The 25,263-nt window shown below is 41.2% G+C and overlaps 1 protein-coding gene across 1 annotated transcript in view; it reads left to right on the forward strand.

Annotated features, from left to right (window-relative positions):
- CEP192 (centrosomal protein 192) overlaps positions 1 to 25,263 on the forward strand; it is a 65,350-nt gene that overhangs the window by 34,279 nt on the left and 5,808 nt on the right. Inside the window, exons 26-39 of the mRNA XM_054164420.1 lie at positions 187 to 277; positions 959 to 1,135; positions 2,063 to 2,323; positions 2,513 to 2,625; positions 5,333 to 5,442; positions 6,930 to 7,071; positions 7,861 to 8,033; positions 9,060 to 9,183; positions 13,002 to 13,107; positions 15,857 to 16,067; positions 17,231 to 17,310; positions 18,311 to 18,400; positions 20,222 to 20,347; positions 21,783 to 21,859. Coding sequence (XP_054020395.1) covers positions 187 to 277; positions 959 to 1,135; positions 2,063 to 2,323; positions 2,513 to 2,625; positions 5,333 to 5,442; positions 6,930 to 7,071; positions 7,861 to 8,033; positions 9,060 to 9,183; positions 13,002 to 13,107; positions 15,857 to 16,067; positions 17,231 to 17,310; positions 18,311 to 18,400; positions 20,222 to 20,347; positions 21,783 to 21,859 — 1,881 coding nt within the window. The remainder of the gene's footprint in view (positions 1 to 186; positions 278 to 958; positions 1,136 to 2,062; positions 2,324 to 2,512; positions 2,626 to 5,332; positions 5,443 to 6,929; positions 7,072 to 7,860; positions 8,034 to 9,059; positions 9,184 to 13,001; positions 13,108 to 15,856; positions 16,068 to 17,230; positions 17,311 to 18,310; positions 18,401 to 20,221; positions 20,348 to 21,782; positions 21,860 to 25,263) is intronic.

The following is a 25,263-nucleotide window of genomic DNA, read 5'->3' on the forward strand; positions in this document are numbered from 1 at the left end:
TGGGGTTTTGCTCTGTGTGTAATGGTCTTGTAAGGTGTGGAAGTTTGAGAATACAGAAATGACTTTCTAGTTAACATATTCTGTTGTTCTAAGAGGTGAAATTATATCATGGCTGCCCTATTTTTGTGGTTTCCATGAATAACTTACATTTTGCTGTAAAATTTAACTAAGCTCCATATTTTCTAGCCAGCAGAAGTTATCTTTAAGAAATGACTCTCCATCTGTGACCCAGCATTTAAGGCTCTTGATAAGAGGCCGGGATCAAGACTGCTTTCAGGTAATTGTCATCAAAATTTCTTTAGTGTTTATGGCAGTAATCAGTTTATGCTTAGTATTAAAGTCTCTTTGCCCTGAAGTGTTGTTCCTTCATAAATATCAGTGAGTATTTGCACTCAGATTGCCGTGATGGGCATGGCAGCAGAGCTTAAGTCACCCTGGAAACCTGAAGAAGAGCTGAAACAAAGGAGCGTTGCAGCAAATTTGGGCTCACTTTACAGCTATGTAAGCTGCTGTATCAGCAGACAGCCAATACTAGGTGGAGTAGCCCTTCCTGCAGGAAGGATTTCAGACCTCACTCCAAAGAGCTCTGGCTGTGTAAAGGAGGGAGGCATGAAAGACTGGAATTAACCTTTAGGTCAAGAGAGGTTGTGGGGGTCTCTTTCTGTGGATCTGTCTGGACACATTCCTCTGCAACCTCCTCTAGGAGAAATTGCTTTAACATGGGGGTGGACTAGATGAACTGGAGAGGTGCCTTCCAACCCCTACTATTCTGTTTTTCTGTAAACTGAGGGGATCATTGTGGGAATATGAACTGTCTTGAACTTGCTGGGTTTTGCTGCATATTAAGCATTGCAACTTTAAATACATGATCACTGCCGACTGAGTTCAGGTTTTGAAGAAGTTAACTTGGGGTTCCTGGTGAAGCAAATCCTATTGCTCTGTGTTGTTTTTTTTATAGCTGCAGAGTATATTTGGATCAGAAGAGCGCTCAACTATTAATTGGGAACTCAAAATTTGTCCCAAAGAAGATGCTGACATACATTTGACCTTTAGACCTACTCGGGCAACTTGCTGCTTTGCCAAGCTAGAAATCAAACAGCTGGGGATTCGATCACAGCCAGGAATTAAGTTTACTGTAAGAGGCCCAGCCTAACTTTTAATTTGAATATATATATATTTTTTTTTTTCATAGTTGTTTAAGATCTAGCACTGAAAAGCTGTTTCTGTTGAAAAGCTGAGCATGTACACTATGAAGATCCATGTATTTGTTTAAAGGTTGTTTGGGCAGCAAATTTTATGGTTTGAACATTAGCCTCAGTTTTGTGTGCACTTTTTTCCCCTAGTGAAGGAAGATTTTAATGTACTATTTTAAAGGTAGCCCAAGATTTCAAGGCTGGAGCATGTTTGCTAGAAGGAAAGGCTGAGAGAGTTGGGATTGTTCAGCCTGGAGAAGAGAAGGGTCCAGGGAGACTTTATTGTAACCTTTCAGTACTTAAAGGGGGCCTATGATAAAGCCCGAGACAATTTTCTCAGCAGGGCCTGTTGTGACAAGACAAGGGGTGATGACTTCAGAAGGGGGGAGATGTAGGCTAGATAGAAGGAAGAAGTGTTTTGCACTGATGGTGGTAAAACACTGTCAAAGTTGCCCAGAGAGGTGGTAGAAGCCCCATCCCTGGAAACATTCCAGATCGGGTTGAATGGAGCTCTGAGCAACCTGATCTTGTTGAAGATGTCCCTCCTCAGTGCAGGGGTGTTGGATTAGATGACCTTTAAAGGTCCCTTCCAACCTAAAGTGTTCTATGATTTCTTTTTTTAACTCTAGAACTGTTAATTAATCTGAACTTGCCTTAACTTCATTTTCAGTAAAACTTGAAACAGGCTGAATAAACTTAAGCTTTTCTATTCCTTGTGAAGTCTTTTCAGGTCACATTTCAATCTTTCAGTTGTCTTTCTGTAAGTCTTTTATTTAGTTTACAAGAGTCATACAGAAATTTTAGGGAAAAAAATTGCTTTTATTTGAGGTACTGTATTTTTTTGGTGACTGAATGTTTTTGCCCTTCAGATACCATTATCTGGATATGGAGGAACAAGCAATTTAATTTTAGAAAATGTTAAGAAACTGCCTAGTAACTACTTGATAGACCTGAAGGTGTTGCCGCCCTCAACATCGAAGAGAGCTACTGTGCACGTAAAAAACACAGGTTCTCGGGCTGCCTATGTTAAAGCAGTGTGCCTTGAAAACCTAGGGGCAGGAGGAATTATGGATCCTCAAGTGTTGATGGTATCTCCAGAGAAGTTCGTGGTAAGAGAAGGAACACAGGAAGTAAGTATAATACCTGATTCTGAGCAAATATTTTTAACTTAACTAAATGTGATCAGTGAGAATGTCCGATAAATTCTTTGTTCTCATTTAACGTGTATTTAATCCTCTTGCATTGCAGTAATTTGTTGCCTTGCTCTAAACATTGGTCCTAACAAGATATTTTTCTGTGTTGCCTGTTTATTTTACCAGGTGATTACCATAACATGGAATCCAATGGAAATCAACTTCCAAAGTCCAACCTCGTTGTTAGCAGCAGTGTGGTTGTTTTGGGGAGATGAAGTTTCTAGGCAGCAGTACTTTAGGTAAGAAGTCCTGTGCTGTTGTCACAGAAACAGAGGTTAAATAAGAAGTTAAAGCTGGAGGTGGATGGTACCACGAGTAAGGTTTTAACCTGCTTTCAGCAAGAGCAGGAAGAAATCAAAAGGCATTGATATGATATGAAGAGACTTAGTAAGTCTTACACATGGTAGATTGTTTGGGGTTTTGGCTTGCTTTTTAGTTGTGTTTTCATGCTGAAGCAATAATCCTAATGAAAGGGTTTATTTTCTTTTTTCATCTTTGAATTTGAGTGTGCTGGGTTTGGAGGAAGAGTTTTGCTTTTTTTGTGTCATATGAGACTTGTGTTCTCTCTTGGTATTCCTCTCTTCATTACATATGTAGCTTTAATTTGTAGTACTGAAATTCAGTAGTGTCAAGTTTTGAACTAGACTTGTATCTTTAGTAGGGAGGTTAGACAAGGTGACATCCAGAGGTCCCTTCCAACTGCCATGATTCTGTGATTTTTGGCTTGCTGAATTCTGTTGACAAAGACCCTGTTTAATGTGTATGTGAGAGAAGCAATTTCTGCATATGCTCATAGCACACCGAGGAAGGGTGAAGAATATATCTCACACTGAGCTCAAATAGAGGCTGTGATACCCTTCATTGCAGTTTGCATAACTCAAGGGCACAAAAATGACATACTCTGCTTTTAATGACATGGGCTCACTTTTGACTTGTGCTGTCTGTAGTGATGATTAACAATCTGGATGAGGGGATTAGGGGCACCCTTAGTAAGTTTGCAGATGATTCCAAGCTTGGGGGCTGTGTTGACCTGCTAGAGGGTAGGGAACCTTTAGAATGGCATCTGGACAGGTTAGCTCCGTGGGCTAATTGTATGAAGCTGAATAAGGCCAAGTGCTGGGCTATTCACATGTGTCACAACAACCCCATGGCAAGCTACAGACTTGAGGATGTGTAGTTGAAAAGTTGTGATTCTGAGAGGGACCTGGGGGTATTGGCCAACAGTTGATTGAATATGAGTCTGCAGTGTGCCCAGGTGGCCAAGAAAGCCAATGGCATCCTGGCTTGTATTAGAAACACTGTGGCCAGCAGGAACAGGAAGGTGATTGTCCCCCTGTACTCAGCATTGGTGAGGCCACACCTCTAGTATTATGTTCAGTTCTGGGCCACTCACTACAGGAAAGACACTGAGGTGCTGGAGCATGTCCAGAGAAGGGTAATGAGGATCATGAAGGGCCTGGAGCACATAGCTTATGAGGTTCTTCTGAGGGAGCTGGGGTTGTTCAGTCTGGAGAAGGAGGCTAAAGGGAGACTTCATTGCTCTCTACAACTACCTGAAGGGAGGCTGGAACGAGGAAGGAGCAAGACTAGAGAAAATGGTTACGAGCTGTGCCAGGGGAGGATATGAAGAAATATTTATACAGAGAGGGTTCTCAAACTTTGCCCTGGTTTGCCCAGGGCAAGAGTGCAGTTACCATCCCTGGAGGTATTTAAGCACCGTGTGGACCTGGTACTCGGGGACATGGTTTAGTGTTGACCCTTCAGTGCTTGGTCAAAGATTGTACTGGATGGTCTTGGAGGTCTCTTCCAAGTGGGTGTATTCTGTGATAATGCAAGATGTTAAGAACAGGAAAAATATTAATGTGCTGATGATCATCGTACGGTGCAAAATTTCACAATAGCTGTATTGCACTACTGCTTTTAAATTTCTTTGCCTGTGAAAGTCCTTGTATTTGTTGGCCTTGATGATATTAAAGGTCTTTTCCAGCCTTAACAATTCTATGATTCAATTTATTTTTATCCAAAGATAGATACTAAACATAGGTGATTTTAGCTGTTTGAATAAGGAGGTCATGGAATAGCTACATTTGTGACCTTGTTGGTAGGAAATGAGCTTATTTTCTGTATATTTTAAAATCCTTCTTACTGATTTTTGTAGGAACTCCTTTGTCTGTGACAATATTCACTGTCATTGAATCCTTTTTGAAGGGCAAAAATACATAAGGCAAATTTTTGATCTATTGACTTAATCTGCCTACTTGTGGCTCAAGTTCTTGACTCAAAAAATACAATCAGTTAGCAGCCTAGTAAGTAGCTTAGACCTGAAAATCAGTAGTGTTGAGGTGTTCTTTGCAATTGCACAGCTCTGACCCTATCTGAATACCAGATTTCTTCTTACTGAGCTGTAGCTTCCCATTTTTCCCCAGGACTATTTATATCTTGATGCATCCCAGTGTTTTTTGTCCTGTTTGCAGTCATGCTCCTTGGTTTCAAGTTCCTGCTGTTGGCTGGCACCTGCTGCTGCTGCCATTGACTAAACAATTTTTCCCCTCAAAAGGTTTTCATTTGTGACCAAAATAGTGTTCTGCTTCCTGTGGCACCTGAGGCATCACTCACGTGCTTTTGAGGTACTTACCAGAAGTTTAGGGTCTAGGTAGCTGTGACTGACATCAGAGAGCAAGTCTCTTCGTAAAACAAGTGTCCAGGAGCCATTGTTTCAGTGGTTCCTTTTGCTGTGCAGCAACAGGGCAGGTATTGCTGTAACAATTTGAAGATCAGGACAAGACTTCAGGTTTAAAGCCATGCTCACAGCTTTGAGCTTGGTGTATCTGAGAAAACATCAAGTAAACGTTCTGCTGGGTTCTTAGCAACTTTACCAGTCTTCTCAAATTGTTTCCAATACTTTCTGGTACCATAATGACTCCTGGTTCTTCTTCTCTCTAACAGATCTAGGAATTGTGAATCTGAGAAAGAAACCAACGTAATTTCAGAACATAGCATATTGAGAAACATTGCTTTTGGTGGAGAATTTCAAGGGGAGCAACTTGTGACAGAAGGTAAGCCTATGACTTGTTAAAAGAAAACCCCACTACTTGTTTTTGGGTTCCAAAAGGTCCCTTTAGGCTTGAACCTTAGTTATTTCCCCACTTACTGTTTTGGTCACTATAGAAGCCAAAATTCTCAGTTAGGATAGATACAGTGGCAAGGTTTGGTGGCGTCGAGGGAGAACTACAGCAGTGGCTTTTGTGAGGAGCTTCTGGAAGCTTCCCCCATGTCTGATAGAGCCAGTGTCAGCTGCCTCCAAAAGAGAACTGCTGCTGGCTGAGGCCAAGCCCATCAGCAGTGGCGGTAGAGCATCTGGGATAACATACTGAAGAAGGGGAAAATGTTCATGCACAACAGTGGATGCGATAGAGGAGCGAGAATGTGAGCGAGAACTCTGCAGACACCAAAAGCAGTGAAGGAGGAGGAGGTGCTCTAGCTGCTAGAGCAGATATTACCCTAAAGACTGTGGTGAAGGCCCTGGTGAGGCAGGCTGTCGCCTGCAGCCCCTGGCAGTTAATGGTGGAGCAGCTATTTGACTGCAGCTCGTAGACTCCATACTGGAACTGGTGGGTGCCTAGAGGAGGCTAGGGTGCTGTGGAGACCCTGCTCTGAAGCAGACTCCTGGCAGGTTCTGTAACCCTGTGGAGAGAGATGCCTGTGCTAGAGCAGGTTTGCTGACTCATGACCCTGCTGAGGACCTGTGCTGGAGCAGTATGTTCCTGAAGGACTGTATACCACAGAAGGCACCCTTGCTGGAGTAGTTTAAGAACTACAGCCCATGGAGGACCATCTTCTATTGGAGGCATTTCACACTGAAGCAGGGGAAGAGTGTGAATAGTCCTCCCCCTGCGGAAGGAGTGACAGAAACATGTGATGAACTGACCACACCCCCATTCCCTGTCTCTCTGCACTGCTGGTGGGGAGAGAATTAGGAAGTAAAGTTAAAGCCTTTATTCTGTCTATTCAACATGAAATGGCACAAAGCCAAGGAGAAAACTGTGACTTGTTACCCGTTTTGATGAGACCTGTTTTACTCTTTAAATGGTACTGTGACATTCCTGACTGTTTGGATATATGCAGGTATAATGAATGAAATATGGAATAGATGGATAGACAAGAAACTTCTCTGAATCTTTCTGCCAAGCCTTGGGAAGGTTTTTGTCTTGTTTGTCAGGGTAAAGAGTAGACTTTAACTTCAATTTGGTGTAGAACTTCAATTTGGTGTATAGCACTTGTATAAAGGGAGGGAAATAGCTATTTTATAGTTAACAAGGGGACACTGATGTAGTTTTGGATCTGTATATTACACCTCATTAACACAGGTTTATGCCCGATAACTGAACTTGCAGTAGATAATGTTTTGAAGGAGCTGGGATATCTTAGCCAACACTTTATTAACTAGGTCTGTATCCTGAATCTCTGTTGTGTAATTTCTCAGTACTGCAGAAGTATTTGTTTTTTTTCCTTATCGGAGTTGCTTTGTTACTCTGCTTTTCAGTATGTGATATTCCCCAGAATGTGAACCATGCCCGTCTTTTCTACACAAGCATGCGGACCATCTCCCTTTTTGTGAGGGGATATTGCTTGCCTGAACTGGAATTACTTCGGTGGCCTTCTGGATGTCCTGTGGAGGTGGACAGGTAATGTAGTGAGAAGGCTGTGGAATAATGTCTAACTGAAGTGCATTTCCTTTCACTGAAAACTTCAGTGAAAAAACTGATTTTCTTTGCAAGTGCAAGAACTGCCTCTCTAATGAGACTGGTTCCAATTAATATCTGGATGGCTTTGTCAATTTTTTTCTTTATATAGTCAGTTTAAACCCTTCTGATAGCTTCTAAACTGTTCCCTCAACTGACACCATTAACTTTTATCTGCAACCTTCTAGTCATCTGAAGAGACTGGGTGTTTTTTTCCATAGGCACTCCCAAAGAGCATCTATTCTTGTGGTCCTAATAGGACTATAACTATTTCATCCCTTGCAATGAAATTTTCATGTCTGAGATGGAAATAGATATATAATAAAGGCTTTGTGGATTTTTCCTTGTCCAGACCCTGTGGCAGCATGTGCTGAGGTTACTCCCAAACTCACTGTGCCTTCAGCTGAAGCGGTCCATTACTGTGGGGACTTCTTTGGAGAACTGGTTGAGAGCCGGTCTTTGAAATTGTGTAATCATAGGGAATTTTATGTTGGAAGTGACCTTTAAAAGTCTTTTCCAACCAAAGTGATTCATTGAACCTGTGAAAAATGCTGGCTCATGATTTAGCTGCTGAACTGTTTTTTTTTTTTCCTTAATAATGCAGAATTGAAGGGCCATGTGAAGAACTTTGATTATTTCTTACAATTTAATACGAAATGTAGAGTAGGCTATTAGAATTACTCAAAAGTAGTAATAAAAAAAAACTTATATTGAATGCAATCTTTTTTTCAGTTTTGAGAACTCTGTCAGACGTATCAGTGAAAGTCTGGGCATTCTTCCTGTTAAAGGACCTCAGGTTCTTCCATTACCTATTGAAACTGATGAACTGGTTCAGAATAAGTCAGACACTCAACAGCCTTGGACTGTTGAACCTGAGTGCTTGATTTTGACATCTCCTTCTATTAGTAAGTGTGTTTTGAAGATAATTACTATACCCACACTAGTATTAAAATAACTATTCTGTGTACTATGTACTTACTTTGTAAGTGTGGCTTAGCTGCCACAGTAGCTTTACATCTGAACAGTAAATTTGGTTTGAGCTTGGTTGTCAAGGGCTAGGACTGGGCTGGTCACTAAGTTAATAGATGTTCTTTATGAACCCTTCTTCTTTCCCAAAGGGAATAAGGGAGAGAGACTGGTGTGGGGGAAAAGAAAAACAAGTCAACTGTAATGAAAATAACAATGAAGTAAACCAGATACTAGCAGATAAAAGCCAACCCCTTGATGGCAATGATGTCACCATTACCACTAGTGCTGTGTACAGGCACTAGGGAAGTCCCAGACTGGACTCAGTGGCAGACAGGAATCTGACTCAGGAGCTGGATTCAGGAACATTGATTAGGATTGAAGATAGAATGGACAGAGTCCTCCTTGGGCTTCAGCCATTTAAGAGGAGGCTTGACCCTGGTGATCCCTCAGCTTTTTACTGAATATGACATTCATGGGATAGAAACTCTTGTTGGTCAATTTAGGGTCACCTGAACTCTCTGCTCCTTCCTACAGGTACTAGCTATTGCTTACTGCATTTCAATGTAGAGCACAAGATTTAGCAGTGACTTTGCCTAGCCTTTGGCAATAACTCTTCCCATCAGTGCTCTTACTCCTAGAAGCAGCCACTAGAAGCTGTGCAAACATGCCCGGAACTTCAGAAGGTGCCCTCGTGGAGCAGAGACTGAGCTGAGACGTAACAGTAGTGACCAGAACTAACTCTGTTCTAGCTCAAACCAGGGCAATGAGTTTGGTTGAAGTGTCAGAGCTAGTGTGCTCTGTGTATACATATTATATGCACTGCATACCTATGAAGACTTTTAAAGCATTGTGAAAGTAAAAATAGAGCAAAAAAGGCTTTATTTTAATTGATGCATCTTGGAATGTTGGGCACCTCTGTGAATTTTTGTACATGTCTTATAGCTTTCTTTTAAATCTTACAGGTGGAACAACAGATACTGGACATGTGCGAATTGTCAACAACTCTAATAGGACATTGGCATTTGAGCTTACGTGGCCAGTGCGCTGTCTTACTGTAACCCCACAACACGGAGTTGTTGAACCAGAGTAAGTTTCTCCTCACAGGTTCCTTCACATGTGAAAGTGTGGTGAGGTTTTGGGTGAATTTGTTTGTAGCGATTTCAGGTAATTGAGGAATTTTAGTTAGTTGATAGAAACTTATTTTGGTTTAAATGACTAAAATAGTTAGTTCTAAGGTATAGTCTTTTTGTCAGCTCACATGCAAATCTAGCTTTCATATTTTAGGACCTTATCCCTTTGTAGTTGTGTATGCTGGGAATGTTCTGTCACCTACAAAGTCACTTTGAGGCCAGGAGTTTTCTGTGCCTGGAAATACTATTATTGTTGCATAATTTTCCAGGAGCTGCACAGTCAACAGAGCTGAAGCTTTAAAAATCTCTCTTTTCCCTACTTCTTGTTGTTGAAAATTAATATGTGAATTTGAAACAAAAAATATTTCCTCCAACCCCCAAATTACAGTTTTTGCAGAATGCTTCTCTTCTGAAGACTTAGTCTTTGCTTTTGCAGACATGGTGATACACATTAGAATTTGTTTGTGGGGTTCTTTTTTATTCTGACAAAACTGGGTGTAGCCACTCAACCTTTGGCTTCTTAATGCCTATAGATACAAAAAGAATGACAAGCCTGTGTCAGGTCACCTGTGGCTTAATTAGCAGTATTTTGGAACAGTAGTAATAAAATATCATTGTATGTGGGTGTGAGACTTCTCAGGGGTGTCAGCAAAGTCCTTCACAATGAAATGCTTGAAAGTTCTGACCACTTCTCACTTTTAAGTGTATGATGTTTTTATGCTCAGTTCAGAAAGGTTTTGAAGACCTTGTTATTAAACTATTCTCATTTTCCAAAAAAAATGAAGTCTCGTGTTCCACACAAAATTAGGTTTTAAGTAGTCACTTTCAATTTGTATGTTTGCCCAAACAGATACTTCCTTTTCACATTGTGATGGTTTATCCCACCCACATCAAACAAAAGCTCGACTGAAGCCAGTTGGAGAAGCAAATGAAGCTGTATTTTGCAAGCAATAATGGAATACAATGAATGAATGTACAATGAATATGTACAAAAATATACAGTATTTACAACATTATACAAGTATTTACCAAAAGCAAACAGCACAGAAAGCCTCCTTGGACAGGAGGCTTCCACCTCGCCTCTCCCCCAGCCTCTCCCTCCCTTTTCCCTTTAGTTAATTAGAAGAGAAGAGAAATGTTAGAGGTATTTTTAGTTAGTTGAAAAGCATCATTAGAAAGCTAGTAATGCTTATCTCTAGTTTTGCTGATAAGAGTCCTTCAGCAGAGCAGCCAGCATGCCAGCAGAAAGACAGAAGGAACCGAAATGAGAAAAGAATGTGAGAGAGATTGCTATGGTACATCTCACACCTGACCAATGAAATTTGTTTAGGACAATCTTTGTTTTCCTTTATGCACCCAACTATTTCAGCTAAAGAATTTGCAGCTATCTTTCTTAAAGGCACAGCCTGAAACTATCACACATCAGAATTATTGTGTAAGATGTGCTATATAACACTTTCTTCCATACTCATCCAGATGTCAAGTCTTGGATGTACTGCTGGGGAACTTTGTTCACCAGTGAGAACAAAATAAAGAGGGTTCTCTGAAAGGACTGGCATATCTGCCACTCCTTGCAGATTCAGTCAGTGCCCAGAACCATGGTTTCAAGAAGAGATAACAATGAACAACTTTGCAGTAGCTGGGAAAGTAAGGACATCTTACTTTCAGACTCAAGACTGTGGAATGATTAATTAAAAAGAGGGAATTGTTGGCCTTCTGCAAGGAATTTTCTTGAACTGCCTAATTTTAAAATGCATTCCCTCTTCACTTGGAAAGAATGAGCTGAAACATCACATGTAGGCCAGATCAAGAACAGAGCCCTGCAAGTAGGAAACACACCCGTGGGAACAGCTAAACTAAGCCCAGCAAGCTGTGCCTGCCCAGTTTCCACCTTTTCATGACCATGTTCCTGTAGTGCCAAAATCAGTCACCCTGTCACTACAGGAGCCAGCCACAATCTTTTGTGCTATACATTGTGATGCCTGGAGCCAACTATATTCTTGAACTGATGTAAGCCACAAAATGAGAAGCTTGATCTCACAATGATAGTCTAAGAAGGTCCTAAGATCAAGGATTGACTCTGCCATGCTAGAACAAGCAGACAACCCCCTGATTCACCTTGACTGAAGTCCTTTGGTGTTATGGAATGAGCTAAAGGCAACTTCTAACTTGCCTGAATGTGTAATAATGGAAGCCACGAGTCCCCACAGAATTTTGTAGTGTTTCAGGAGATTTTCTTGTGGAAGTGAACTGCAATTAGCCTCCGTCATGTTGCTGTGTCTCAGTATTAAGAGTATTGGCAAGGGAGGAATTTTTTTACACTGAGGGTGGTGAAACACTGGCCCAGGCTGCCCATAGAGGCGGTAGAAGCCACATGCCTAGAAACATTCCAGGTTAGATTAGATGGAACTCTGAGCAAGTTGCAGACGTCTCTGCTCAGAACAGGGGCACTGGACTGACCTTTGCAGGTGCCTTCCAACCTAGAGCATTCTGTGAGTACTGTAAAAAGAATAGTACTTTTGTAGCAAGAGCTGTTGGAATCTTCAAAGGCTGAAAGAATTACCTTTGGAAGGTATTCCCTAGGTTCGGTTCCTTTTGCAGCAGTGAAAGTGAAAGCCTTGAGAGTCAGTGTCTTTAGGCTGAATGGGACTCTGAAGGACATGTTTTGTGACCCGGGCAAGCTGGATTTGCACGAGAAGTTTTCAGTAAACATCAAAGATATGCCAGAGGCTCAAAGAGCAGAATGGTTGGTGTCAACAGGCAGTGTGTCTGCTCAGTAAATTGTGTCCTCATGTACAGTTTGCACTTGAGAGAGAGAGAACCACAAGGGAAAAGATTCTGAAAGCAGATTAAAAGATCCCTCCACAGTTCTTTAAAGAAATATAAATATCCTGATGTTAATGGCTTTGAAATATGGAATCTGATAGCTGAAGTTTGTAGATATGGCCATATTGTGACAATGATCGTGGAACGGACTTTCCTGTGGGGACTGATCTTGTTCCTACAGTGAGCTTTGCAAATGCCAGGTGCTGTGCTAATGACATTTTAACCTACAGCTGAAGAATCAGCTTGAGTACTTTTGCTAACGTACAGCCAAGGTCCTTTATTTACTTCAGTCTTTTTAAAATGAGTATAAAAACCACTGAAGTGCTTGCTTTCTCTTTTCTTTCACTGAAATGTCTCTGGAATAGCATATGGAACACTGTAAATCAGAATTTATCTTCTCACTGGTCAAGTTACTGTGTGATGCCATAACTGCTTCACTTGAGGTTAGACTCTTCAGTGTCCCCTGCTCTAAAGAACTATAGAAGGCATTGATAACATTGAAAAGCTTTTCTTTTTTTCCAGTATCTGTCTGCATGGGAGGAAGGAAAGCAGGCTGCCTCTCTAGAAGTAGAACTAGTTAAAAGGATTCTTGAAATGCATTTTGTGCAGCATGCCATTCCTGCACTGACTTTTCAGCAACATGCAGCTGTCTGCTTTACATGGCCTGACCAGTAGTGTATGTTAACAGATGAGATTTACTCTTTCCTTATGACCCCTTATACAATCATTGATGCCAAGTTTATAAAGGATGTTAGTGTTAAGTTTCTAACTACTAAAGCTTGGTAATGCATTGGATAGCTGAAAACTTGATGATAATCTAGAGAATTAAACTTTATTTACTTGCTGTCTTAAAAATACATCCTTCTGGGGAGGGGAATTTAGTGAGATCTGTTCTAGATTTGCATTCTTAATCTCATACTATTTTTTTTGTTTTGTTTGTTTTTTTAGGAGCAGTACACAAATTTTGGTCAGTCCTAATCCATCACTTGCCACAAAGCCTTCATTAATTCCTTGGAGTGGCTTAATCTTCATCCATTGTGGTAATGGACAAAAGGTACATAGTTTATTTGAGAGCTGAGATTGCAACTGTATTTTCTTTGCTGGATGAAGTCATGGAATAGGTTGGAAAAGATCTTTAAGATTCTCAGGTCAAACCATTTACACTACCAAGTCTGCTGCTGAATCCTGTCCTTAAGTGCCCCATCTACACATTTTTTTAGATACCTCCAGGGATGATGGTTCTACCACTTCCCTGGGCAGCCTGTTCCAGTGCTTAAGGTCTAGTAATGTTGCTAAAACCTTTTAGGAGTGACATGACATTTCTGTCAACTTCTGTGATTCTCTTCAATTTGTCAAGTTCTCCTTTAAGGGAAAAAAGGAGAAGAAATACTGTGGTGTGAACACTTAGACTGTTGGCAATTCAAAGTGAATGTTGTTTCCCCACTGTTGCCTTATGCATCATTTCTAGAAAAGTGAAATATATGCACATACGCATGCATATAAAAGGAGTCTATATAATATTTTAAAAGGTGAAGGAGGTTATTGAATAAGTCACCAGAGCTCCTTTTGAGCTCTCTTAGGGTAAAATTAAGCTTCTGGCTGACAAGTCTGTGGTGAAGAATATCTGGAAGAGGTTCTTGCTCTTCCTTCATTTTAATCAAAGCCTTTTCCCTGTTTAAATGAAGAGATAGAAATAAAATGTATGAAGCCAGCAGTCTCTTCTTTCATCAGTGTAAAAGCAGACTCCCTGCTGTCCCTGGAGATATTCAAGGTGAGGCTAGACAGGGATCTGGGCAACCTGATCTAGTTGAGGATGCCTCTGCTGACTGCAGAGGGAATTGGACTAGATGACCTTTGAGGTTCTTTCCAACCCAGACCTTTCAATGATTCCTCAAAGAAATAACTGGGTTTTTATATTTACAGCCAGTATATATTTTGAGTTACTTGTAACAATGTATGGAAAGAGAAGACGCTGAAAGGATAAACCTACATATCTGTTTTCCTTTTTGATGGGGAAAGGTTTTGTTATGAAACATAGTTGGAAACTGTCTTTAAAATACACCAAACAGGGAAGTTGTGGAGTTCAGAGGGAAATGGAGACTCCACATAATTAACTCTGTCATGCTCTGCAGTATGAGAAGAAGATTTGAGAAGGAACCTACTAGGACAAAAGTGGAGAATGTAGCAAACCCAATCAAACTGTAAGGGATGTGGTAGTCAATAATGCTTTTGCCATTTCTTTGGTACCTATCCAATCAAGCCAAAAGCATGCTAAGGATGAGAAGGGTAAGGAAGGTGGTGAAGAGTCTGGAGAACAGGTCTTATGAGGAAGCTGAGGAAACGGGGATTGTTTAGTCTGGAGAGAAAGGAGGCTGAGGGGAGACCTTGCTCTCTACAACTCCTTGAAAGCAGGCTGGAGTGTCATGTAGGTCAGTCTCTTCTTCTAGTAAAGAAGTGACAGAAAAAGAGGAAATGGCTTCAAGTTGCACTGGGGGACTGTCTCAGTCCAGAGAGGGAAAGCGACTCAGTTCTTTTGAATATTCCCTTGTTGTGAAATTAGAGGCATGAATGAGGCCAAAATATCAAAAGCTAGACAGTTTGAGTCTGTGGAGGAAAGGTGCTGCAGGAGATGTTGGGTCTGTAGAGAAAAGGTGCTGAGGCTTTGGCTGTAGAAGAGATGTGGTCCTCTGGGCAGCCTCTTCAGCTCCATGAATTGCAGCAGGCGGAACTTAGGACACAGAGAGAGGGTTCTGCTTCTTCCAGGCTCCATGGTGACGTCTCTGTCATTTTTCTCTCCTGGTATTCTCTTGTTCCTCTCATGTTTTCCTTTTCAGCAGCATTGTCCTTCTCCTGTGTTGCTCTTCATCTGTGTTTTCCTTACTGAGCCAGTAGTTGCTCAAGTCTTTTATACAGTTTTTAGTCCTTAGGTATGTGTCCAAGTATTGTCCCCCAGGAAATCAGGGGCCAGGTGGTGAATCCATTATCTCACCATCCTCCCTTTCTGGGGTACCTGATGGGTGAAGAATATTTGTATTCCCGAAGGTGGCCTCGGTCCATTGTTGTCAGGCTAGCTGTGGCCCAGTGAGCAATGTTATCTTTGCACCTTCCCGAGAGCCATTCCAGTGGCTCTGCCCCATACACATCAGCTATTGTTTGGGCAAGCAGCAAAGGTGATTTTATTTTTGTTGAGTCGCATCAGGAGAGACAAGCTTCAGTCTCTCACAGGGACATTTATATTGGCTATTAGAAGAAACTTCTTAGCTGAAGGACTCTCGAACACTGGAATAGTCTCCCTGGCAGGGAGGTAGTTAAAGAAATGCAGGGTGCTGAGTGACATGGTTTAGCATTAGACTTAGTAGAGTTAGATAATGATCTCAAAGGTCTTTTCCAACCAAAGTGATTCTATGATTTTCCTAGCATTAACAGAAGTTTTTGGAAGTACTGATGATGTAGCAGAAGTGAACACAAATCTGAGCAAGGCAGCCCTGTTCCTGTTCTCTGTGAGCAGGGAATATTGTAGGAGTTGCCAATTAAATATAACTTGTTTAAATAATTTTTCTTATTGAAGTAAACCATTTGAATAGTAAATTTTCCTGTTTTCCTAAATTAAATTTGTCCCAAAAATCTGAATTTTGAGCTAAAGTTTGAGAAGACCCAGTGATTTAACCTGAGAGACCCTTTTTCTGTTGAAATATAACAGTGAACATCATAAGATCTTCCAGCTCAGGGAAACAGAGATAAATCAATTGATTTGTTAATATATCCATGTTCACATCTTTCCTTTTCTCCAAATTGTGCCAAAGTCTATCCAAGTGCAGATTCGTGAGGCAGTGGCAGGGAGTGTGCCTGGAACAGACTGTCCGTCTGGAATCTCTGAGTTACTTTCTCTACAGCCTGACAACTCTTCTGCTCATGTGGCGAAGCCTGCCCAGGTGCTCCTGCACCCACAAATGGCAGTACAGATAAAGAACGAAAATCTTTCTTTTCCTAGGACAAGACCTGGCCTCAGATCAGGTAACATTTGCTGAACTTAGTAAATACAACATCTGTGGTGCTTTGTGTTCACAGGTGTTGTGTCCTGTATTGCCTGTTTGGGAATTCAATGCCTTGACTTGGGCTTTGTTCTTTTAGTCCGATAAGCGTGATCGAACAGGTTCCCTCTCCCGGCTTTACATTGAAGTGTAACTCCTTGTGATGGAACTCCTTTCATAAGTTTTTCTACTTTTATTTAATTCCCTTTTTTCCTTTTTTTTTTTCGTTCTTCTTCCTTTCTTGTTTTCCTCTTTCCCACCACCCCCACCCCTGCTTTCCAGACAGCTTAGTTGCCTGTTTTTAAGCAGCTGTGATGAATGTGACAATATTGTGCTTGAGCAAAGGGTGTCATGAGCGCATTGCATATTGTTAAAGCTCTTTTTGGTCAGTCCACTTCAGCAGACCTGTTCTCCTTACCTGTTTGTGTCCCTAAGATGTGAGATAAATCTGTGTGAGGGCAAGAAATACATGTTCTTCCTTAAGATGATAGGAATGTCAGTTATGAATGGCTGTCCTTGTCTACTACTTAATGATCAAGGAGGACACTATTGATAACGGAGACACAAATCCTTCATTGGTACATTTAATTCCAGTAATGCTTAAAGTTCTTAGCATTACTGTAGGAAACCATCATTCTCTTATCTAGATACTAGCTTTTTTTTTTTTTTTTAATAGTAGTGCTTAGCTTTCTTTTCTAGGTAGTAAGGATTTTGATCAGAGGGCTGAAGAACCTCTCCTATGAAGACAGGCTGCAAGTGTTGGGGCTGTTCAGCCTGGAAAAGAGAAGGCTCCAGGGAGGCCTTATTTCATTATCTGAAGGGGACCCACAGGAAGGCTGGGGAAGGACTGTTTAGGAGGTCTTGTTGCAATAGGACGAGGGGCAGGGGTACATTTAGGTTGGACATTAGGAGGAAAATCTTGTAAAATGAGTGTGTTTAACATACTAAAACAGGTTGCCCAGGGGTGTGGTTGAGGCCCCATCCCTGGAGAAATTCAAAGTCAGATTTGATGTTGCCCTGGGCAACCTGATCTAGTTGAAGGTGTCCCTGCTGACTTCATGGGGGTTGAACAAAATTACCTTCTCCAACCTGATGCAATCTGTGAATAAAGATACTTAATATACTTGTCTGATATTTCCCTTCTAGCAACTCTACTGGAAATGGAGAACAAAGGGAATGAAGATGTGAAGTGGCATTTGTCACTGATTACACCACCCTATGTTAGAGTGAGTGAATGCTTACCTTGGTAGTTTTATGCAAATCTCTTGGTTTTTTTTCCCACACTCTCTCCCTCCATTCTCTCAAAGGATATATATCTCAGCATCAGCTCTGTTATAAAGGGCTTTTTTGCATCTTTTCACATCAGGGACATGTTTTATTCCTTTTTAAATCTTCCATATAGCTCCCTGACTGTGGATCAGTCAGTGCACTGTGAGATGAACTCTTGTTCACTTATTGGCTTACAGAGTTTGCTTGTGCTCACCCAGTATCATCATTCAGATTACATGAAGTGATCATAGAATCATGGAATCTTGGTTGGAAGATACCATCAAGATCAAATCCAACTGCTAACCCAGCACTGCCAAGTCACCACTAAAGCATGTCCCTGAGTATCACATCTACATATCTTTTATATATCTGCGGGGATGGTAACTCTCTGAAAGACAGGTGTCCCTTTTGACTCCAGAATGCTCCACTTGCCTTGTTTTGAGACTCATGCAAGTGGATTTGTGCTGTGCATGGTATTTCTGTAGGTAATCTGTGTTACCAGTGGTCTCACCAGTGCAATTATTGCAGCTACACCATTGATATTTGTAAATGCTTCCCTGTTGTTTTGATAGGCTGGAATGCTGTGATGATCACTTTGATTTTATGCTAGAATTATTATGATATGTTGTAGTAAAATGATAAAAAATGGTCATGTAACACTCAGCTGTAGCCCAGAAGATGGAGTATGCCATCTTCCAGCCAGTGCACCACTTCTAAACTGTAAGTCAGTAGTCATAATGAGAGTGCCTAGATGTTGCAGTAGTTATAGTCTATATTCATCTCCTTTTAGGAAGTCAGTATAATTTGCTTACTTGAAAGCAGCTTGATTTGGTGTATTTTCTCCAGCCCTTTACAAGGGTGGTAGTGGGGTTGTGTGTTAGTTTGGGCAGGGTGGTTGGTTTTGTTTGGTTTTGTTATGTTTTCCCTTCTGAATCAGACTCATAACTTCATTTGCAGGACAGAAGTGGTGGTTTCCAGAGGGCTACTTCCTCCGTTTTCACATGCTCCCCTGTTTCTGGTACTCTTGCAGCTCACAGAGAAATGATGGTAAACTGGTGTTTGTGAATGTTTGAAGCTTATTAGCAAGTTTCTGTTGTAAACCAGAATCTTACATGAGAAATTCTCTGAAAGAACAGTTGAGTTTTGGAAGCTGGTCATATTATTATCTGATCATGATAAAATGTTTGCCTTCCATTTCTGGGTTGTATGAGGTAATCAGTGTGTACTTAAAACAGCCGTTACTGACTCAGCTGAGTCAGCTAGAATACATCCTATTTGGTCTGGAGAAAAGAAGGCTCTGGGGAGCCTTCTGGCCTTCCAGTGCCTGAAGGAGGCCTACAAAAAGACTGGAGAGGGACTGTTTACAAAAGCCTTTAGTGATAGGATGAGGGGAAACAGTTTCAAACTAGAAAAGAGTAGATTTACATTGGATGTTAGTAACAAACTCTTCACTGTGAGGGTGGTGGAACCCTGGAAGAGGTTGCCCAGTAATGTGGTTGAGGCCCCATCCCTGGAGGTATTCAAGGTTAGGCTCAACAAGGTTCTGAACAACCTGATCTAGTGTAGGATGTCCCTGCTGACTGCAGGGTGGTTGGACTAGATGACCTTTGGAGGGCCCTTTCAACCCAAACATATGATTCTATGCAATGTATAGATGACTGATGTGATGGCTTTCTATAGTTTTTTATGTTCTAGAACATATTCTCTTTAATAAAAAAATTGGTTGTAAATGTTTTGTAGAAGTCCACATGAAAATTGAAAATATTATTGGGATCTTATGAAACTATTGTGGAAAAACTGCTTTAATTTCCTTAGAAGCAGTCTTATCAAACTTGTTGAAGAACCATTTGTCTGTTCCTAAAGCTGGATTTGTTTGATTTACAATTGAATCTCCTGGCCACTAGAGGGTTTCATAACCACAGTTATAAAGCGCATCCAAGGACATACTGAATGAGTTGCTGTGGGACTGTTGTCCCTCAATGCTACTTCAATCTATCTGTTCATGAACACTTTTTTTTTTTAATCATTATGGATTATTATGATCATATAATGCTGTAATTTGTAATCTGTTTATAAAAACCTCACTCTTGTCCAGTTACTGTATCTTGAAAACCCTTATTTGAATTTAAACACTCATCTTTGCCTTAGCAATCCTACTTCAGACATATTTGAATAACATGTGCATTATTGACATATCAGGCTGTTGGCTGGAGCTGATAAGGTACAGTGCTGTCATGATTTGCTGGTTTTTGCAGTGGTCTGATAGCATTTGGCTAATAGGATGTCATTGTGGTGATCTTTCTGCTACTCTTCTTTCTTCCCGCATCCTCACCTCTGAGAACAATGCAGGTTTGTTCTTGGGTTAACCTGGGTCAGCGCTATATAGAGACAGCTTTTGTTACATTGGTGACCTTTATGGATGATCAAATACACATCCTGCAAGTTGGTTTAAATTTCAAGCTTTCTAGTAGTTGTAGCTCACTGTGCTGCTGACTTGGAGCTGGAGGAGTGCAGTTGTTCACACCTTAGCTAACAGATGAAGGAAGGTAGCACTGTCTTTCAGCTGCACATATTTTCCCTCCTGGTCCCCTTCTGCCTCGTTTCACTGATAGAAATAGTTGTGCAAGCACTCACTGGCTTCACTTAAAACAGATTAGCTGAAATTTTGAGTTTTCTTGCACAACCTGTTTCATCTCTGTTTCTCTTGTGGGGTAAAGAGGACAAGCTGTATTGTTTTCTACAAGATCACCTGTGTGTGGATATATGTTTTCTAGTGTGTTAAATTTTGTGCTGGCTTAGCTGCAGCTTTGTGTAGGTGAAGATGTATAGATTATTTCAATAAGCTTCTGCAATATTTTTCTCTTGTAGGTTCCTGTAATGTTTTCACCTAAAAGTGAAGGAGAACGCTTTGAGTTCTGGAACTTTGAGTGCCACCCGGTTGACACATGTCGTTACAGATACACAATAAAACTTCTTTTTCATGGAACAGTGAGTATATAAATACTGTAAATTCTGTCATGAGCACACATTTTTGGCAATACCTTACTTTTACTCTACAATACTCACAAAATCAAAGCATGGTGGTTGGAAGAGACCTCTGGAGATCTAGTCCAGCCCCTTGCTAAAGCAGGGTCACCTAGAGTAAGTTGCACAGAAACATGTTGAGGTTGCTTTGAATCTCTCCAGTGAAGAGACATCTCCACTGTCTTTCTCTCCTCTTGCTTTAAATCCCAACCTCACCATTCAAACAAGCCTACAGAGAATCTGTTGCAGTTAGAAAGAATTATTTCTCATGTTTAGATAAGTGAGCTGAATGTGAAGAGCTTTGTACATTCAGTATCGCTCTATTTGCTTTGTTGTCATCTCCAGAGAGGTTTGACTTGATTTTTGCTAAGAAGCCCAGATAAAGATTTGGGATCTCTCTTTAAGCTACCAAGCCTGTTCCAGTACTAGGAACCTTACCTTTCTTATCAGGGTACCTTACTTTTTACTTCATAGGTTTCTTGTTCTTCCCAGTAGTTCATTGTGTTGAAAAGGGATCTTGTTAAATAACTTCCAGTTTTGGCTTGAAGAATGAGGACTAATTTGTTAACGAATAGTTAACTAAGGAATCGTGTGGAGTTTGGGTTTTTATTCAGCTTTCATCTAATTTGAAGATAATTTTGTATAAAATGAGGAAAGTTGCTGTGTCATTTGTCTGTTTAAAGATAGTTAAGACTGAGAGAAGATTAATTCTTTGTCAGAAATCTAGAATTTTGAAAAAGCCTTTTCTTAAAAGGCACATGGTGTTCAGCTGTGTAAACCTTTAAGCACCATAACTTGATATTCATGTTTTTGAACTACTTCCTTGGATTTGTTCTTCTTTTTAAGCTGTTAACTATTGGATCTTTCCAACATCTCTGTGCTCGTGTGGAAAATTGTGTAGAATACACAAAATGTGTCAACAATCTCCTTCAAAAAGAATTGAAAGGGAAGTAAATTGTTTGTCAGCTAGATAAGGAACTGTACTTCTGTTTGAAAGAGGGGTCAACACAATCTTTACTGAGATTGAAGAGTTTTAAATCAGATCCACTTGTAGTCAAGACAGGTCAGTTATAATCCATTATGCTGTAGGGATCAAGAGGTTAGATGATGTTACTTCAGCTTTGAAAGGGACTTGATCCTGCAGGTTTTGCTGAAGCAGAGGGCTACAGCTCTGCTTAATGTGACTTCTGAAAGAAGTGGGAAGACTGTCTGTCATTCAGGGTGACTCCCTGGTATTTATTTATAGCACTACTTCAGAATCAGTGAAATATTTGGAAGAGCTCAGGAAAGAACTAAAGTACAAGGTGAAGCTGGGAAAATCCGTGGTAGTTACCGCTTCCTTTTTAATTTTTTTTTCCCCTGAAAAACTGATTAACTGTGATTTTTGGCTATACTCTGTTTGCAGTCCCCACCACTGAAAATCACAGTCAGGAGCTCAGAAGATCAAGTCTCCATATTGGTCCCAGAGACCAAGAAAGAAAGGTTTCTCCATGTATTTGGCAGCCCCAACCTCACAATATTGGCCATTTAAAGTTTTTATTTGCTTTTCCTGAGAAATACTTGTTAGGCTGTTACCAGCTGTGGCTCTGAGCTCACTGAGCTCAGAATGTGTATCACTGTTATGTGTGGAAGTCATGGATTGGTGTTTCCATCTGATTATTGGCTCTTTGGGGTGAAAGAGGGAACTAGCAAGAGTTTACCAGAAGGATGGGGCAGCACCTTAGGTTGGATTGCTCTTTTAGCATGCAGAAAGTTGAGGACTTCATAAAGAAACCCCTACTATTGTCTGAAACTGTTGGAAGTGTAACTTACACAGCTGAAGTACATAAACCATGTAATTATGCAACTTGTTAATATTTTGTTTTGTAGCAAAATGAGCTGAATTTCTTAATACCTAACACACAACCTTCTGCTGAGACTCCTGATTGCATTAGTATCATCAGCAGTACAAAGCTTCCATCTTCTTTGGCTATTCCAAAAATTAGAGGAAGAAAAATCTTTTTTAAACTCTGAGCAAAATAATTGTAGTTTTAAAACTAATTTCTGTGCTCCTGAGGTGGCTTTGGAACAGCAGCATTCAACCATAACTGTTTCGACAGCATTAACATACTGCTTTCATTTGAAACAGAAGTCTTCCTTGCTCCTGAAATAGGAGAAGTCTTGTGCCTTCAGCACAATAAGGACATGAACCTGTAGGAGTAGGTCTAAAGGAAGCCAGGCAAATTATCAGAAGGCTGGAACACCTCTCCTAAGAGGAGGCTGAGAGAGTTCAGCCTGGAGAATAGAAGGCTCCAGGAAGACCTTACTGTACTTAAAAGGGCCTATAGAAAAGATGTGGACAGACTTTTTAGCAGCGCCTGTTGTGACAGGACAAGGGGTGATGGTTTGAAACTGAAAGAGGGGAAATTCAGGCTAAATAGAAAGAAGACCTATTTTAACAGTGATGGTGATGAAACCCATGCTCAGGTTGCCCAGAGAGGTGGTAGAAATGCCATCCCTGGCAACATTCCAGGCCAGGCTGGATGGGGCTCTGAGCATCCTGATCTAGTTGCAGATGTCCCTGCTCACTGCAGTAGGCTTGGACTTAGATGACTTTTAAAAGTTGCTTCCACCCCAAAGCATTCTGTGATTCTAAGTCATTTGAGGCCATGATAAAGCATGAAGTGCTTTGGGATGCCTTTTTGCAAGCTGGGGGAACTGATGATTGTTCTCCTTAGCCTCACACAGTAAACCTGCCTTATTGATAAGTGAGAATTTCAGTGATAACATTGAGGCATGACACCCATAATTTTTCACTACATGGAGAATGAAAAGCTCTTGAAACAAGACACTTGTACAAATCCTTTCTTGTCTTGAGGTATTGGGTTCTACTGTGGTTTGTGGGTTATTTGCAACTGAAAAAAACATTCTTCAAAATTAAAATTTAATTTTTTTTTGGCTGCTGCTATTTCTGACAGACTGATGAGCAGCTCTTTCAATAGAAGGAATGAATGTCTAAAAGACAAATTTGTCATAGCAGCTCTATTAAAGATGAATCTATTTTTCTCATCTTCCTTGCGTAAGGGAATCAACTGCTTGTCTCAAATGTCAGCACCCTTTCGAAGATTGAGGTAATGTTGTACAACCTGAAGTGTGGGAGATTCTTTAACTTTGTTCAAGGTGTCATGACCCCGAGGGCACCGATAGCGTCTGGCTAAATTTGTTAAACAATGCAAAATTTCAAATTTGCTCTTGGTGAAGATGAGGCTTCGTGGATGAGGGGAAGGCTGTGGATGTGGCCTTTCGGACTTCAGTAAAGCCTTTGACGCCACGTCCTACAGCATCCTCCTGGAGAAACTGGCTGCTCATGGTTTGAACAGGTGCACGCTTTTTTGTGTGGGAGGAAATAAAAAAGGCAGGAAAAATAAAACCATACCACCACCCCCCCCCAAAAAAAAAACCCAACCAAAAAACAAACCCAAACCAGAACCAAAAACATGCCACCCCAAAACTGCCAAACTCAGAGTTGTGGTAAGTGAAGTTAAATCCAGTTGGCGTCCTGTCACAAGTGGTGTTCCCAGCGGTCAGTATTGATGCCTATTGTGTCCAGTATCTTTGTCAGTTACTGAGATGAGGGGATCAAGGGCACCTTCACTGAGTTTTCAGATAATACCAAGCTGAGTGTGCATCTTCATCTGCTTGAGGGTAGGAAGGCTCTACAGAGGGACCTGGACAGGCTGGAACAATGGGATGAGGCCAGTAGTATGAGATTCAACAAGGCCTAGTGCTAGGATCCTGCACTTGGGTCACAACAATAGCACAATGTTCCAGGCTTGGGGCAAATTAGCTGGAAAGCTTCCCAACAGAAAACAGTGGGTGGGTGTTGATCAACAGCTGGCTGAACACAAGCCAGCAGTGTGGCCAGGAGAGCCAACAGCATCCTGGCCTGTATCACAAACAGTGTGGCTGGCAGGACTAGAGAGGTGATTGTGTGCCTGTACTCAGCATAAATGAGGCCACACCTTGAGTACTGTGTTCAGTTTTGGGCTCCTTACTGCAAGAAGGACACTGAGGTGCTGGGGACATGTCCAGAGAAGAGCAATGAAGCTGGGGAAGGGTCTGAAAAACAAGTCTTCAAAGGAGCAGCTGAGGGAACTGAGGTGGTTTAGTCTGGAGAAAAGGAGGCTGAGGCAAGACCTTGCTTTCTACAGCTACCTGAAAGGCGGTTGTAATGAAATGGGTGTTGCTCTGTTCTCCCAGGTGACAAGTGACAGGACAAGAGGAAACAGCCTCAGGTTGTGCTAGGGGAGGTTTAGGTTGGATATTTGGGAAAATTTTTTTGCTCTAAGGGCTGGCAAGCCCTGGAACAGACTGTCTAGGGAAGTGGATTCACCTTTCCCAGAGGGTTTTAAAAGATTTGTATATGTGGTGCTGAGGGACATGGTTTAACAGCAGGCTTGGTAGGATTAGTTTAGTGGTTGGACTTGATCTTGGAGGTCTTTTCCAGCCTAAATGATACTGATTATGAAGCAATCCCTTAAGGTGATCTGATCTCATTGTGTTGGGGGTCCTGAACATGGTAAATATTTTGTCTAGTTTCTGAATGTGACAATAAGGGTATAAGGCATTATCAGATTCCAGCTCTCTGGAGGGATCTCTCTCTGAGAAGGATGTGTTGGTCATTACTCAGAATTATTACAAAGCTTTTTGTTGTGTTGAGAACTGAAGCTCTAATGATGATCTACGCCTGCCTTCTTCCTGAGCACTTGTTTAACTGACTTTGCTGTTCTCCAGGCATATTAGCAGATGATCTTCAGAGGAATTGGGGTTTGTTTTGGCTTTTAGTAAAATCTTGGTTGCTAACAGCCGCCTTGAGATTGCACCTGTGCTGCTAGTTGTGAACTGGC

Source organism: Dryobates pubescens, chromosome 9 (assembly GCF_014839835.1).
Source record: "Dryobates pubescens isolate bDryPub1 chromosome 9, bDryPub1.pri, whole genome shotgun sequence".
NCBI classification, from domain to species: domain Eukaryota; kingdom Metazoa; phylum Chordata; class Aves; order Piciformes; family Picidae; genus Dryobates; species Dryobates pubescens.